Raw genomic sequence first — 16,186 nt, 5'->3', positions numbered from 1 at the left:
ATCTTTCCCAGCATCAGGGTCTTTTCAAATGAGTCAACTCTTCACATCAGGTGGCCAAAGTATTCCAATTTCAACTTCAACATCAGTCCTTCCAATGAACACTCAGGACTGATCTCCTTTAGGTTGGACTGGTTGGATCTCCTTGCAGTCCAAGGGACTCTCAAGAGTCTTCTCCAACACCGCAGTTCAAAAGCATCACTTCTTCGACACTCAGCTTTCTTTATAGTCCAACTCTCACATGCATACATGACTACTGGAAAAACCACAGCCTTGACTAGATGGACCTTTGTTGATAAAGTAATGTCTCTGCTTTTTAATATGCTGTCTAGGTTGATCATAGCTTTCCTTCCAAGGAGTAAGCATCTTTTAATTTCATGGGTGCAATCACCATCTGCAGTGATTTTGGAGCCAAGAAAAATAAAATCAGCCACTGTTTGCTTTGTTTCCCCATCTAATTGCCATGAAGTGATGGGACCAGATGCCATGATCTTAGTTTTTTGAATGTTGAGTTTTAAGCAGCTTTTTCACTCTTCCTCTTTCACTTTCATCAAGAGGCTATTTAGTTCTTTGCTTTCTGCCATAAGGGTGGTGGTGTCTGAATATCTGAAGTTATTGGTACTTCTCCCTGCAATCTTGATTCCAGCTTGTGCTTCATCCAGCGGAGCATTTTGCATGATGTACTCTGCATATAAGTTAAATAATCGCGGTGACAGTATACAGCCTTGACGTACTCCTTTCCCAATTTGGAACCAGTCTGTTGTTCCATGTCCGGTTCTAACTATTACTTCTTGACCGGCATACAGATTTCTCAGGAGGCAGGTAAGGTGGTCTGGTATTCCCTTCTCTTAAAGAATATTCCACAGTTTGTTGTGATCCACACAGTCAGAGGCTTTGGTATAGTCAATAAATTAGAAGTAGATGTTTTTCTGGTATTCTCTTGCTTTTTCTATCATCCAACAGATGTTAGCAGTTTGATCTCTGGTTCCTCTGCCTTTTCTAAATTGAGCTTGAACATCTGGAAGTTCATGGTTCAAGTACCATGGAAGCCTGGCTTGGAGAATTTTGAGCATTACTTTGCTAGTGTGTGAAATGAGTGCAATTATGTGATAGTTTAAACATTCTTTGGCATTGCCTTTCTTTGGGATTGTAATGACAGCTGACCTTTTCCAGTCCCATGGCCACTGCTGAGTTTTCCAAATTTGCTGGCATATTGAGTTCAGCACTTTCACAGCATCATCTTTTAGGATTTGAAATAGCTCCACTGGAATTCCATCACATCCACTAGCTTTGTTCATAGTGAGGCTTCCTCAGGCGCAGTTCACGTCTCATTCCTGGATGTCTAGCTCTAGGTGAGTGATCACACCATCATGATTATCTGGGTTGTGAAGATCTTTTTTGTACAGTTCTTCTGTGTATTCTTGCCAGCTCTTCTTAATGTCTTCTGCCTCTGTTAGGTCCATACCATTTCTGTCCTTTGTTGTGCCCGTCTTTGCCTGAAATGTTCCCTTGGTATCTCTAATTTTCTTGAAGAGATCTCTAGTCTTTCCCATTCTGTTGTTTTCCTCTATTTCTTTGCATTGATCACTGAGGAAGCCTTTCTTATCTCTCCTTGCTATTCTTTGGAACTCTGCATTCAAATGGGCGATCTTTTCTTTTCTCCTTTTCCTTTTCTTTCTCTTCTTTCCTCAGCTATTTATAAGACCTCCTCAGACAACCATTCTGCCTTTTTGCATTTCTTTTTCTTGGGCATGGTCTTGATCACTCCCTCCTGAACAATGTTGTGAACCTCCATCCATAGTTCTTCAGACACTCTATCAGATCTAATTGCTTGAATCTATTTGACACTTCCACTGTATAATTGTAAGGGATTTGATTTAGGTCATACCTGAATGGTCTAGTGGATTTCCCTGCTTATAACCTATAGACTACTTTAAACATTTTTGTCCAAGACTTCAATCTTATCTTGGATTTGGCTTACTTACTCTAGTAGTTTCTAATATATATCTTATATCCATGGCAAAATTTATTTCTTCTCCCTCATTGCCTGTCCACCTTGTATGTTTCTACCTTTCTGACCTTGCTGATACTTCTCCATAGAATAGTCTTATTATTGCTTTCCACCATTTTTTTACATCATATCCATCCTGCAAGACCAAACTGAAGTACTATTTGCTTTATCAGTTATCCTTTATTCCATTTTTTTTCCTTCATTCGAGGAACTCTTTGCTTTACTTACTCCAAGAAAATCTGTAATACTTCCTCGCTAATCTATTTTATAATAATTTTCATTTATATTTTAATTCTGTATCCATAACAAGATGATTAGTTCCCTAAAAACAGAAATAATATATTGACTTATTTGCTGGAGTATAGGTTAATAGTAATAGTTTTTAAATAATGTTATTTTACAGATACTCAATTTAAGTAAACATGCAAACCTAGAGACTCTTAAGTGTGGGAAGAATTCACTCTTTGCAGAGCTTCAGTCCCTATTGTTCAGGATTTTGAAACAGTGAAACAAGTGAGGAAACCCAGTGTTTTATTTAGCGCACATTGCTTATTCTGAAAGAATGGGAGTGGAGGGGAAAAAAGTTGAACCAGGTGATAGTGCTGTTTCTATATGTCAAAAATAGTCAAACACTGAATATTTCAAATCATTCTACCTAAGTATATAATAAATTTAACTGAACATCTTAAACCTAGTACTCACTATGCCACCACAAATAATAAATCTGTACATTAAACAGAATAACTGCCATCCTAATCATTTAAGCTATCATATATCTGAGATGTGTATATTTGTTGGGCAGCTACTGTATGCTCGTCACCGAACTAAGTGCTTAATTTGTCATTAACAACAGACAGACATAGACCCTACCTTTGAAGAGCTTATATTTTAGAGTATGCCTGTTGTGGTGTGGGGGCCTTCATAAACATACATGTAAAATGTAATTAAATTGTGGTAAGTAATATTTTCTAAAATATGAGAAAATTTTGAGGCGATCAGGAGAACATTTCAGAGGAAATGATGTTCAGCCTGATCTATGAAGAATGAGCTCTTAAGAGTTAGCTAGGTGAGGAAAGGGGAAAAGGCAGAGGGAACACAGTGAGTGGGACCCATGTGTTTAGGAACAGGAAAGCTGCCAGGGTAGCTTGTTGGTGACAAGTGAACAGATAAGAACATTAGAGGAAATTAAACAGTCAAGAACCAAGTAGAGTAGGATCTGTAGCTAGAGTTACAGTTTTGTATTTTAAGTACACTGGAAGCCATTAAAAAGACTGACATGAGTAGATTTATATCTTGAAAGATCATTCTACTCTGAAGACTGAATGATAGAGGTGTAGTGGGGATAAGACAAGAATACAAGAAAGGAGACAGATTAAGGGGCTGTTACAGAAGAAGCACAAGCTGGAATTAAGATTGCCAGGAGAACTATCAATAACCTCAGATATGCAGATGACACCACCCTTATGGCACAAAGTGAAGAGGAACTAAAAAGCCTCTTGATGAAAGTGAAAGAGGAGAGTGAAAGTTGGCTTAAAGCTCAACATTCAGAAAACTAAGGTCATGGCATCTGGTCCCATCACTTCATGGGAAATAGATGGGGAAAATAGTGGAAACAGTGTCAGACTTTATTTTGGGGGCTCCAAGGCCACTGCAGATGGTGATTGCAGATGTGAAATTAAAAGAGGCTTACCCCTTGGAAGGAAAGTTATGACCAACCTAGGCAGCATATTAAAAAGCAGAGACAAAAAATAAAAAAGCAGAGATATTACTTTGCCAGCAAAGATCCATCTAGTCAAGGCTATGGTTTTTCCAGTGATCATGTGTGGATATGAGAGTTGGACTGTGAAGAAAGCTGAGCGCCGAAGAATTGATGCTTTTGAAGTATGGAGAAGACTCTTGAGAGTCCCTTGGACTGCAAGGAGATCCAACTAGTCCAACCTAAAGGAGATCAGGCCTGGGTGTTCATTGGAAGGACTGATGCTGAAGCTGAAACTCCAATACTTTGGCCACCTCACGTGAAGAGTTGACTCATTGGAAAAGACCCTGATGCTGGGAGGGATTGGGGGCAGGAGGAGAAGGGGACGACAGAGGATGAGATGGCTGGATGGCATCACCGACTCGATGGGCATGAGTTTGAGTAAACTCCGGGAGTTGGTGATGGACAGGGAGGCCTGGTGTGCTGTGATTCATGGGGTTGCAAAGAGTCGGACACGACTGAGCAACTGAGCTGAACTGAACAGAACAGAAGTTCTAGAAAGTTATCAGAAGCATAATCAACTGGGGTCCTGATAAATTACGTGCGGGAGTCAGTAGAGAGACACAGGGTGAGAGAAAGGTACAAAGCTTGATTCCCAAAGACTTCTGACTTGGGAGAATGCGATTCTGTGGAGGAAGAAGTGAGGCGGGGGCAGCGGGGAGGGGGCCGTCGAGAGAACAGCTGGGGACAAAATAATTTGAGTTGTACATGAGATATCCAGGTGTAGTCACTGGATATTTGTCAGAAGCAAATTCTAGCTAGATACATAAATTTAGGAATAAAGATAAAGGTAGTATTTAAAACCATGAGAATGAGTATGGAGAGGTAAGAAAATAAGCTATAAGACAGGAGTCCTGAGGCTTGCAGGAATCGCAGGAAATACAATGGGTGAAGACTGCCCACTGTGAGATAATAAATGACAACTGATATAAGGGTATGTGAACTAGAGAGGGAGGTGGGGTAGGGGAGTGGTGTTATAGAGAGAATAGATAAATCTGAACTTATGTGCATCATCTGAAAGGGGCTGCTTCTACTAAGAAAATTAGTACCAAATAAATATGGCCCTGATGTTATTAGACCTTCCATTTTTTAAACAAGAAGTTAAGAATTTGGATTTTCTGTGCCTTTTCTAGTATTGAATTATGTGGAAAATATAATTCATACTTAAAATTGTATGAGTCAGCATTGATTTAACCCACCAAATTACAGTCTCTGCTTGGACAGGGTATTTAGGATTATTTAGAGATCTGATAAAGGATTAGCAGCCAGAAGAGATGTTTGGGAAACCAGAATATAGTGTCATAAAAACTAGAAACAGAATATTTCACAAAGCTTGGATGGTCTCGTGTTTAATATGCTGCTGACAAGTTTGGTAAGATGATGCCTGAAAGTGTTGGTTGGGTTTACTAGCGTGTGGAATAGGCTGTTGGTGACATTAGCAAGAGCAATTCCTCAGTCGAACTGACTACTTAAAATTAAGTAAGGTAGAGACTGCCACGTGTGGTCTCCCTGCCATTAAAAGACTTGGGCACATTCAAGTTCTCTGACCTTGCGAGTGACAAGAATGAGAACAGAACAGGAAAGATCCACATGGAGTGAATTGAATAATAAAGAACTGAAGACTTTAAATATGGATGCTGCTGAAAAGCTTCTTTGTGAAGTGGAGCAAATTATAATTGTACCTGGAAGAAAATGAGAATCAAAGTATGGACCTTTTTAAAGAATTGAATATATGAGAGAATTATTAAGAGAAGAAAATTTAAATATGCAAATTGAGTCATTTGGAGCATTACTTTTTTTTTGAGGTTTTTATATACTACTTACCTAGAGCTTCCCAAGTGGCACAGTAGTAAAGAATTCACCTGCCAATGCAGGAGACGCCAGACAGGTTTGATCCCTGGCCAGGAAGATCCCCTGTAGTAGGAAATAGCAACCCACTCCAGTAGTCCTGCTGGGAAAGCCCATGGGCAGAGGGCCCTGGCCAACTACAGCCCATAGGGTCACAAAGAGTCTGTTCTGACTGAGTGACTGAGCACACAGACAAACACCACTAGTCTATAGTGTAGTGCAGTGTCACTCAGTCATGTCTGACTCTTCCTGACCCCACAGACTGTAGCCCACCAGGCTCCTCTGTCCATGGAATTCTCCAGGCAAGGATACTTGAGTGGGTTGCCATTCCCTTCCACAGGGGATCTTTCCAACCCAGGGATTGAACCTGGGTCTCCTGCATCACAGGCAGATTCTTTACCGTTTTAGCTACAGAGAAGCACTTATCCATAGCAGTATGTAGAGAATCTCACATTGCAGAATACTCAACTGAGTATCTGAACTGTATGCAGTACTTGCAGTTACTGATGACTTAATGGATCTTTACAACAGACTAATTACATCTGTTTTCAACATGACAAAATCATGTGTCCTCTCCAGCTTTCCTGTACGTACAAATCACCTGGGGGAAGGAGGAACGTCTTGATAAAGTACAGATTTTGGTTCAGTGGGTCTCAGTTGGACTTGAAGAGTGCATTTTTAACAGGCTCCCAGGTGATAGCAGTACCACTGATCAATGAATATAGAAAAAGTCTTAAGAAAGAAGAGGTAACTAGCAGGTTTTTCACTGATTTTCCAGTTCTCTTTCCAGCGACCCTATGATATATTATTTCCCCCTTTTTAGAACTAAGGTAAATGATATTTAGAGCTGTTAAATAACACAAGTTAAAAGGTAAAGTTTGCCCAGCTGTCAGTCAGTTGTTCATATGTTTGCTTTGGCCACTATAGCATCTTAGTTTTTGTAGATTTGTACAGATCAGTTTTTCCCTCTTTAGTGAAAATTGTTGTTTTCTTTTATATTTAATTTTAAATTACATTTGACCTATCTCCTATGCATTAAGAGTTGTAAGTTTCACTGGAGGGACACCCTCATAGTTCCATTGTAGTCCTTTTCTGAAACATGAAACCTTAAGAGAGAACTAGTTATGTGTCTTGAGGAAGATAGCTTTTCATGAAGTTTGTCATGCCCTAGGCAGTTGGTAGAATCCAGTGATGACATGGGGAGATTGCCAGAATATTCCAGAGCTGAACCATGCAAAAATAGGTTTTATCTAGAAGTATGATATAGGTCATCATAATGTATAGTTTTATTTGACTTCTTTACTGCAGTCTAACATTGACATAAAAATATTTCTTTTAGAATGTGAAACACAGAAAGTATGCAAGGTGGAAGGCAACATATATTCATAATTGTTTAAAGAATGGAGAGACTCCTCAAGCAGGGCCTGTTGGGATTGAAGAAGATAATGGTATGTATTTATGTAAGTAAAATGATTTGGTGGAATCATAATTGTTCAATATATTACTATTCAGAATTTTTGGAAGCCATTTTACTTCCTTCATCAGGTCCAAAATCAGTTGTAAAATTATAACCTTAGGGACAAGTGAAAAATTAAGGCAAAACTGCTCTAATATCTGTTTGTGTCAACAACAGAATGGCTTGGTTTTCTCCTGCATCTGATCAGATTTCATTGCTACATGGGACAGGCAGTCCTTTTGTAGTCTATAAAATGTTTCCAAACCATAGAGAAAACTGAAAACTTATTTTTTAATAAGGTGAGTTTTGGAGGGGAAAGGGGGGTAGGTAATACTTTCACAAAATTTGTAATAGAGTATGTAAAAAATCTTAAGTGAATTTCTCATTTCCACCCTACTCTTTATCATCCCAGATTCTACTGAAACCAAAAGAAGTATTTTTTTAGTATTTTGTATATGTTTATAGAAGTTATTTTTTATAAATTACTAGTAAATAGGAATATATATCCTCACTTTCTTAACACAGTTGGTATTATACACACTGTTCTTTTGATGCATCTGGGTGGTTGACTTATTTAAGAAGTCTGTTTAGAATTTTATGATACCATTCAGTTTAAAAAAGCAGCACTATGGTTGTACATATAGCTACTACATGTAAACTCTAGAGATGCAACATACAGCATTTCAAGTGAATTTTCTGCTATTTCTGAAAAAAACACTTGTTTAATCTTTAGATAGTCTTTTATATATAGCACACCCTCAGAAATCTTTGACACTTGATGTTATTCTTGTTTGCAGAAGAGGAAACTGAGGTTTCAGGTTTAGCTGTCCTAATTTCATAGACCCACAGAGAAGGGAACCAGAACTGGAGTTCTTACTCTTAAGTCCTGGGCTCTTTTTACTAACACTGCAGCGTGAATACTGTAATACTAAGTTGTTATTAAATGTTTAAAGTTGACTGTTCTAAAGCATGATTAAGTTTTGGGCTTATTTACATCACAACAGTGAAATTGGATTTTTTAAAGTTTATTGCCACAACTTTATTTCTCACTTTTTCATTTAATATTTTTGAATGTTTTACGTACTTTTCTCCCTGCTTTAATGCTGTCCATAGCCAGAATGTTATGTGTCAGTACTGCTGTGTACAGAACGACTAGTCATTTATAGTTGTCCGAAAGAAAAGATCTGAGATCCTTAGCCTAATAAGCAAGATTCACTGTGATATGGAACCGACCTACTTTACCGGCTTTATTTCCTCCTCCTGTCTCCTGTTGGCTTAATCTGCTAGGGCTGCCGCAGCAAAGTACCATAGACTGGACGGCTGAAACAAAAGGTGTTTATTTTCTCACAGTTACGGAGGTTGGAAGATCCAAGATCAAGGTCCAACAGTTTGGTTTCTAGTGAAATGTCAATGTGATTACTCCTTGAAGAAGTTCAAGGGCAATTAGATATTCTACCCAAGATTTCAGAAGAAAGATCTAGGCTAAAAGTGGTATTTTGGAGTTGTCAGTTTAAAAGGAAGAAGTGAAGCTAAAGTAAAATATTGGCTAACCCAAGGAAAATGGATTGCTTAAGAATTATAAGCAAAGATGGAACCAGCCTTTCTACACTTTTACTAATCGCATTAGATTAGAAACTGAAGCAGAGGCACTTCTGTTATTTTAAGTAAGGTACATAAAAATACATGTAGTAAATGTAAAAATACATGTAATATTCATAATTTCAGACATTTGATTTATGTCTCAATTCTTAAATACACATTGAAAATGAAAATATCTTTGTTGTTTTAAACATATCATTATACTTTTCAGTAGTATTTCAGAGGTATCATTCTAGATACATTGAAATACCTAATGATCAATTTTGTTTTTCAGGTACTCTGAGTATCAGTGACCTCTCATCCTAAAAATTTTAACCTTTTCTCTTGAAAGTAGGAAGTGTTACATTTTGATCATTATCATAGTCTCTTTTGTTCTGAAATGGTTATTTTAGGTCCTCTCTAATATTGTAGATTATTAAATATATACTATATAATTTTTGTTTTAATTTCCCAAAATTAGCTTAAATTGAGCTTGTAGTTTTTATTTATTCATTATTTCCATTCTATTTTATAGAGCTTCTGGATAGCAGAAAATTGCTAGCTATAGAATACTAATAATCCTTTAAAATATATAAGAGAATATTTTCACTATATACTTTTCAACCTATTAAATAATTTAAAATGTAGCCTGGTGTCATAATTAGGTGTTAATGTCATAACATCTAACAGTGTCTGCTTAGAAATGGCTTATGGGTCTGAAAGAGGATGTCATGAAATCTGAATATGTATTCAAAAACTTTTCTTTAAAACTGACTTTTCTTTTTTTCAATGTAGCATTGTATTCCTTGTATTATTAAATTTTACAAGATATGCTAGGTATAAAAGATACTATGTTTAATAAAAGTCTAATTTTCTGTTGTTCTGTAAGTCTAGTAAAGCTAGTAAAAAATAATAGGTACTAGGAACTTCCCTGGTGGTCCAGTAGAAGCTTCCACTGAGCTTCCAATGCAGGGCACATGTGTTCAATCCCTGGTTGGGGAACTAAGATTGTACATGCTGTGCAATGCTGCCAAAAAATAAATACTATACGTTTGTTAGTTTAGAGGAAGAGGGAAAAAAAGTATTCTTATTTTTGAAAGCAGTACTATATTACCATATTGTCTAAAAGTACAGAAGGAGTCATACAATTGATACAAAAAAAGCATTCTAGAAAAAATATAGGCTTAGCTGAAGGGAAATCTGTTAACATTCAAACTCTTGAGTTTCCACATCCACTTGGTTTCAGTATCTGCAAAATGGTATTTTTTTTTTTTCATTTATTTGTATTAGTTGGAGGCTAATTACTTTATAATACTATAGTGGGTTTTGTCATACATTGACATGAATCAGCCATGGATTTACATGTATTCCCCAGGTATTCTTTTTAAATGGTCAACATTAACCTATACTTCAATAAAAACTAATGAAGGTAATTTTGAGTTTTTCTTCTTTTATTCCTTATGACTACATTTTTCTCCATGGCCTTGAACTTATTTATAGTATTTGCTTCAAAGTTATTTTCCACTAATTTCAATATCTGAGTCACATCAGGGTCTTTTCCTGTCTCTTTTTCACCTGCCTCTGGTCACATTTTCTTCCTCTCCCTTCCCCCCATATCTCTAATTTTTGTATTGATAACCTTTGTAGCTCCTCTGCATTCAATTATCTTCCTTTGCAAAGTCTTGATTCTTGTTCTAGCAGACAGTTAACTTGCCTAAACTGCCCCTCTTTTCTTTCAGCTTTAAGGCTGTTGCTTTCTTCAGGGTTCCTTAGACCCTTCCCTGAGTCTGCCTGCATAATTCAAGGGCCATATAGGTATTTAGTTCAAGTTCATACAAACATTTCAAGGCCCACTTCTCTGCAACTCCTTTTTTTGCATAGACTTTTGGGTGTCCTCAGGTGAAAAGCGACATGAAAGCAAACCTTCCCTGGTGAGATTTCTTCTGTCAAGGCTCATCTTCATTCTAATTTCTACCAACGGTTTTTTTTTTTTTTTTTTTTTTTTTGGTAACATTTTATTTTGTATTGGGGTGGAGCTGATTAACAATGTTGTGACAGTTTCATGTGAACAAGGAAGAGATTCAGCCATACATATATATGTATCCCTTCTCCCCCATACTCCCCTCCCATCTTGGCTGCCACATAACATTGAGCAGAGTTCCATGTGCTATACAGTAGGTCCTTGTTAGTTATCCATTTTAAATATAGCAGAGTGTGCATGTCCATCCTAAACTCTCTAACTGTCCTTTGTTCACTCTCCAGTGTCTTTAAAAAGTTTGTTTGTTTGTTTTCCTTCCCAGGATGTTTGTGTTAGAGTTCTCTAATATGGGAAAAAGTTATTTTAGTATATATAACATCTACACGTCCACTTAGTAAAATTCCCAAAAGTGACTAACTCATATTTCTCCTTTCTACATAGACAGCTCAATGTGAAACTTTATTCCTTTGTTTTTGTTGATTAATTTGTTGAATGACACAGGTAATCATTTAATAGCTAGTAAACAATAAATCTTGAGTAAAAGGCAGCTATCAGAAAATAGAGCTCTTAGGGAAAGCATAAATGTGGTATGTTTTGCTGAAAAGTCCTCCTTTTTTTTTTTTTCATAAATTTTAAGACTGAGTTTAAAGAATTTACTTTTAAGAAAAATATATGCATAGATTTTACATAGTTGGAAAGTATTAATTTAAATAAATGTTATGCATATTGCCAGAGAACTAATTATTGTAAGAAAAGGAAAAAAACTAGAACAATTATTTTAAGAGAAGCTGCTTATCAACTGCATTAAATAGAATTGCACTTGAAGGTCTATCATGTTTGTATATCAAAAGAATATTTGGCATTTTTCTTTCAAAATACAGATTTCCTCGACTTATAGTGGGGTTATATCTTGATAAACCCATCATAAACTGGAAATAACTATGATTTGAAAATGCGTTTTATAACCTACCTTAACTGAACATCATAGCTTAGCCCAGGTTAACCTACAGCTGGGCATAATCATCTAGCACAAAGTCTATTTTGTAATACAGTGTTGAGTATCTCATGTAATTTATTGACTATATACTGAAAGTGAAAAAGAGAATGGTTGTGAGTGTATCAGTTGTTTAGCTTTGTGATCTCGTGGCTGACTGGGAGCTGTGGCTCCCACTGCCCAGCATCAAAGAGAATACTATACCGCTTATTGCTGCCTGGGAAAAGATCAAAATTCAAAGTATAGTTTCTACCAAAACCATATCACTTTTACACTACCGTTTTTAAAAAAAAAGACAAAATCATAAATCAAAAACTGTCTGGATCTCGTTTAACATTTCATGTACATCATGTAGTAGACGTTGAGGAAAATGAAGATGCTGGAGCCACCTCTCTGCCCACTCAGCCACTTCAGCCGTCATCTTCAACGTATGACCCAAGCAACATGCCATCGAGCGGCTATGCTGGAATCCAGATTCCCCCTGGTGCCCACGCTCCAGCTAATACCCCAGCAGAAGTGCCTCACAGCACAGGTAGGAAGTTGAAGCTTAACAGGTTTGAACTCTTCCTTTCGTAAATAACAACTGCTCCTCTTATCTTATTTTTGCCTCATAATGATGGCCCTAAAGCATGAAGTGTTCTTTGAATTCCACTGGAACCCACAAAAAAATTAAATCCTTTTCACTGAAATTTTTTTAATTTATATATTTTTTAAATTGAAAGATATTTGCTTTACAAAATTGTGTTCATTGAAATTTTAATACTAACTGTATTTTAATTTTTTAAAAAATGAAAGAATATTTATGTGTGATTGATTACTATTTACTTTATATTATTAATAAGTATAGTGTCTATGGGCTTCCCCCATGGCTCAGTGGTAAAGAATCTGCCCGCCATGCTGGAGACCCAGGTTCCATTCCTGGGTTGGGAATATCCCGTGGAGAAGGAAATAGCAACCCACTCCAGTGTGGGAAATCCTGTGGACAGAGGAGCCTGGTGAGCTAAGTCCACGGGGTTGCAAGAGTCAGATGCAACTTATACCACCACCACCCCCACATAGTGTCTGTACTTTCATGTGTGTTTCCCTTTTCTTTTTCTTCCCCTCCCTTTCTTTCCTTTTCACTGCTACTGAAGAGTAGCACTGAAGTGAGTGGGTCTTATTTATAGGAGTGTCAGTCAGACTCCTACTGTGATCACAAGATCCATTTTTCTCTTGACTCCTTACCCTCAGTATGGGTATTATTGATGAAGGAGCCGGCTTTGAGGCACAGAATCTCAGTAGCAGTGGATTTACAGACAAGTGAAAGGAGGGGTTTCAGGTTTTGGTTTTTTTAAATATTACAAACATGTCTAAAAATAAACCACAGAAGCAATATCTACTGTCTTTGAATAAATTAGTACTATATACCTTGTTTTCATGGAAAAAAATATCTGACAAAACTGCTGCTGCTGAGTCGCTTCAGTCGTGTCCGACTCTGTGCGACCCCACGGACAGCAGCCCACCAGGCTCCTCTGTCCACGGGATTCTCCAGGCAAGAACACTGGAGTGCGTTGTCACTGACAAAACTAGTCTCCAAGAATAAGTCAGTGTCAGTAGATAAATTGTTTAAAGTTGCAGACAGCTACTCTGTTTTCTTGTATTGTTGACAGAGAATCACCTTTACTTCCAAACAGAAGGGCACTTAAAACCGTAATTTAAATAAAGCTTAACTTAATAAAATTTTTCTCCATAAATTGTTTTTAAACTTACTTTTATCTCAGCCTACTAGTAATCTATGGTAGTAAACTATATTTTCAAAATGTTTAATAGAAGTTATCTTTGAGCCTTGATGATTCTACTATTTCTGTTACTCACCGTTACTTCATTGACTTCCAGACTTTCAGCTTCTGTTTACCCAAACCATTTAGGTTATTTTGCATGAGTTGAACAACATTTAAGTTGCTTTCTGTTTTGATATTTTTGTCAAATAGAAACTATTAAGTTTTCTATTTTGACCACTGTAGGTGTGTGACTAGTCTTTTCCCTCCTGTTTTTCTCTTCCCTTCTGTTTTAAAACTTTCAACTTCATATCATCTATAAATACCACAAACATTTTTGTCTTTAAGCATATTGATGAGCATGGTTGTTTTAATGCTGATCTCTTTTGTATCATCATTCTCTAAATTTTACCCTGCCTGACTTTTCATTGCCTCATAGTCTATGTGATGGCATTAATAGACCAATTTGCATTAGTTTTGTAAGTAAAATTTCATGGAACATTGTTTTAAATATTTTATTACCTTTGGGGGAATGTTCAGTATTTCCATTGTAGAACAAAATAAGCAAAACCAGCTACATACTTAGATGTATTTGCCTTAGATAAATACTGCTCGAATATACTAGTAAGTTTAAACACTGACCTAGAGCCTCCAACACAGTCATCCTTACAGAAGGACAAAGTGAAAATAAAGTGCACGTGGGAGTCACATAGTATTAGTTACTACTTTCTACTCCTTGTTAAACCACAAACTCTACTGTTACTCCTCTCTTCTCTCTCTCGGTTTTTCCTCTTTCAAAATGAAATTAATCATACTTTTCATAGTTGTTTCAATTATTAAAGAGGAAAAAGTATGAAGATTGATTACTGTGCCTAACAAAAAATCTGTATTCAGCAAATTAGCTTCCTTTTTTTTAACCTTCCTTCCTATTTGTGTGCCAAAGAAAGGATATTTAATAGCAAGTTAATGAACACTTAAAATTATTTTGTGAATCAGGAACAGTATCACAGTTGTGGATAAGGCATTGACCTTACGAAAAGGTTGACTAAAGGGTTTTATTGCTCAGTGTATCTTAGGGCAGAGTTATGGTATAGGCACATATGCATATATTTACAGTGTGTGCTCAGTTGCTAAGCCCTGTCCGACTCTTTGAAACCCCATGGACTACCACCCACCAGGCTCAGACTTTGTCCATGGGATATCCTAGGCAAGAATACTGGAGTGGGTTGCCATTTTTACATATTTACAGTATGTCTATATATCAAACATATGAGATGGAAAGTATACTTCTGGTAGGAGGGTTGTAACAGGTTGAACCATATGACCATGGTTCATAGGACAAAATAGACACAAACCATGTGTCTGTTTTTGTACAGTGAAGGTGATAGAACATTAATTTCATATATTCAAACTAACAGACTCCTGCTTAGAATATGCAGACATAAAGATAGATATCAAGAAGTAGTCTTCTATTTATTTTAAGAAGTTTTCTGCCATAAATAGTTCATTGCAATCCATTTAAATGTGGCATTAGCCTTATTTTTTTTCCCACTTATGTTCTTTAGCATGAGGCATAAAATTGAAAATCTTAGAATTGCTTTAAGGCATCAGGTATATGTTCTTACAGACTTAGCATTTAAATAATTATCATGGCTATTTCACAAACTTATGCTGACAGAATTATATTAGATATTGCTATCCCTAATTTTCAAACTAAAGAAAAGCCATTATCCTGAAGAAATATACATACTAGCATAGCTAATAACTGACAGTCCTAGAATTTGAACCCAAGTCTTTTGGATTTCATGTTTTTGGCACCTCCCTTCTATTTCCCTTCCTCTGAAAAACTGTAAGTTCTATCAGATTAAAACATACATGTCTCATAATATTTTTCTCCTTAAGATTGGCTTAGATATGGAAATCACCGTTTGCTGGCAAATTTTTCTATTACATTTAAAACAGTTTTAAAAAATTAGTTCATAGTAGCCCAATAGAAAATGAAATAACATTTTCAGTTTATAAATATAGCAGATGTTTCCCCTCTTACTCACTTCAAGAATGATTTACTTTCTCTCATATAAAGGTCCAGGATGTACTTTTATCAAAGGGAAATCCTTAAGATAACTGAAAAGAATAGTATGTACTAATATACAGTGTTTAGTTCTTCCACAGAAAAGCAAAGAGGGTGCAAGGAGGGCGGGTTTAGTGATTAAACAGCCAAGTGTTTGGCTCTTTGTGCCTTTACCGCTGTGTACTATCAGATAGAGGTCATACAGCCTACCGTTTTTTCCTTCTCTTAAAATATGCTTTCTGCAGTCTGTAAATATTGAGGAAGAACATCTCAGTAGTAAATCTAAATAGATTAAAAATTAGTTTAGAATTAATGCAAACCTTTTAATTATAAAGGCAGCTTACCTCATATCTAGATCAAAAACTTCACTCTTTTATTTTCGTTAAGTGACAGAAGGACTGCATTTGAGCTCTGCTATCCAGCCTTCAAAGTGTTTTGTATTCTGGCCTGACTGTTTCTGTCAGCACTGTTTTTCCATGATTATTCTGAAGTTTACTCAACCCAGCGTTCCTATGTTTGCTTACAGTGTTCCTCGTAGTTATCATGTCTTTCTCTTTCACTGCCTCTTCAAATGTTACTGCCATTCAGGGTTCTGTTTAATTATACTTCGTGCATCATCTTCTCGAGTTTTCTTACCAACACTCATTTCTCCTTTTCTAGAATTCCCACACCATGCAGTCAGGAGAACAACTTAGTACTTAATCAGAAGTCATAAAGTATTTAATTTTTGAGTGTATATA

The 16,186-nt window shown here is 36.5% G+C and overlaps 1 protein-coding gene across 5 annotated transcripts in view; it reads left to right on the top strand.

Annotated features, from left to right (window-relative positions):
* Positions 1 to 16,186, top strand: part of VTA1 (vesicle trafficking 1) — a 68,734-nt gene that overhangs the window by 41,277 nt on the left and 11,271 nt on the right. For 3 of the 5 annotated variants that reach the window (XM_070461570.1, XM_070461573.1, XM_070461574.1), the window contains 2 exons: positions 6,952 to 7,072; positions 11,974 to 12,150. In XM_070461570.1, coding sequence (XP_070317671.1) covers positions 6,952 to 7,072; positions 11,974 to 12,150 — 298 coding nt within the window. The remainder of the gene's footprint in view (positions 1 to 6,951; positions 7,073 to 11,973; positions 12,151 to 16,186) is intronic. The other 2 variants (XM_070461572.1, XM_070461571.1) reach the window with 2 other exon arrangements.

This window comes from Odocoileus virginianus, chromosome 34, assembly GCF_023699985.2.
Source record: "Odocoileus virginianus isolate 20LAN1187 ecotype Illinois chromosome 34, Ovbor_1.2, whole genome shotgun sequence".
Classification (NCBI taxonomy): Eukaryota; Metazoa; Chordata; class Mammalia; order Artiodactyla; family Cervidae; genus Odocoileus; species Odocoileus virginianus.
Note: the sequence above shows the minus strand (reverse complement) of the source record. Positions and strands in the feature narration are given on the sequence as shown.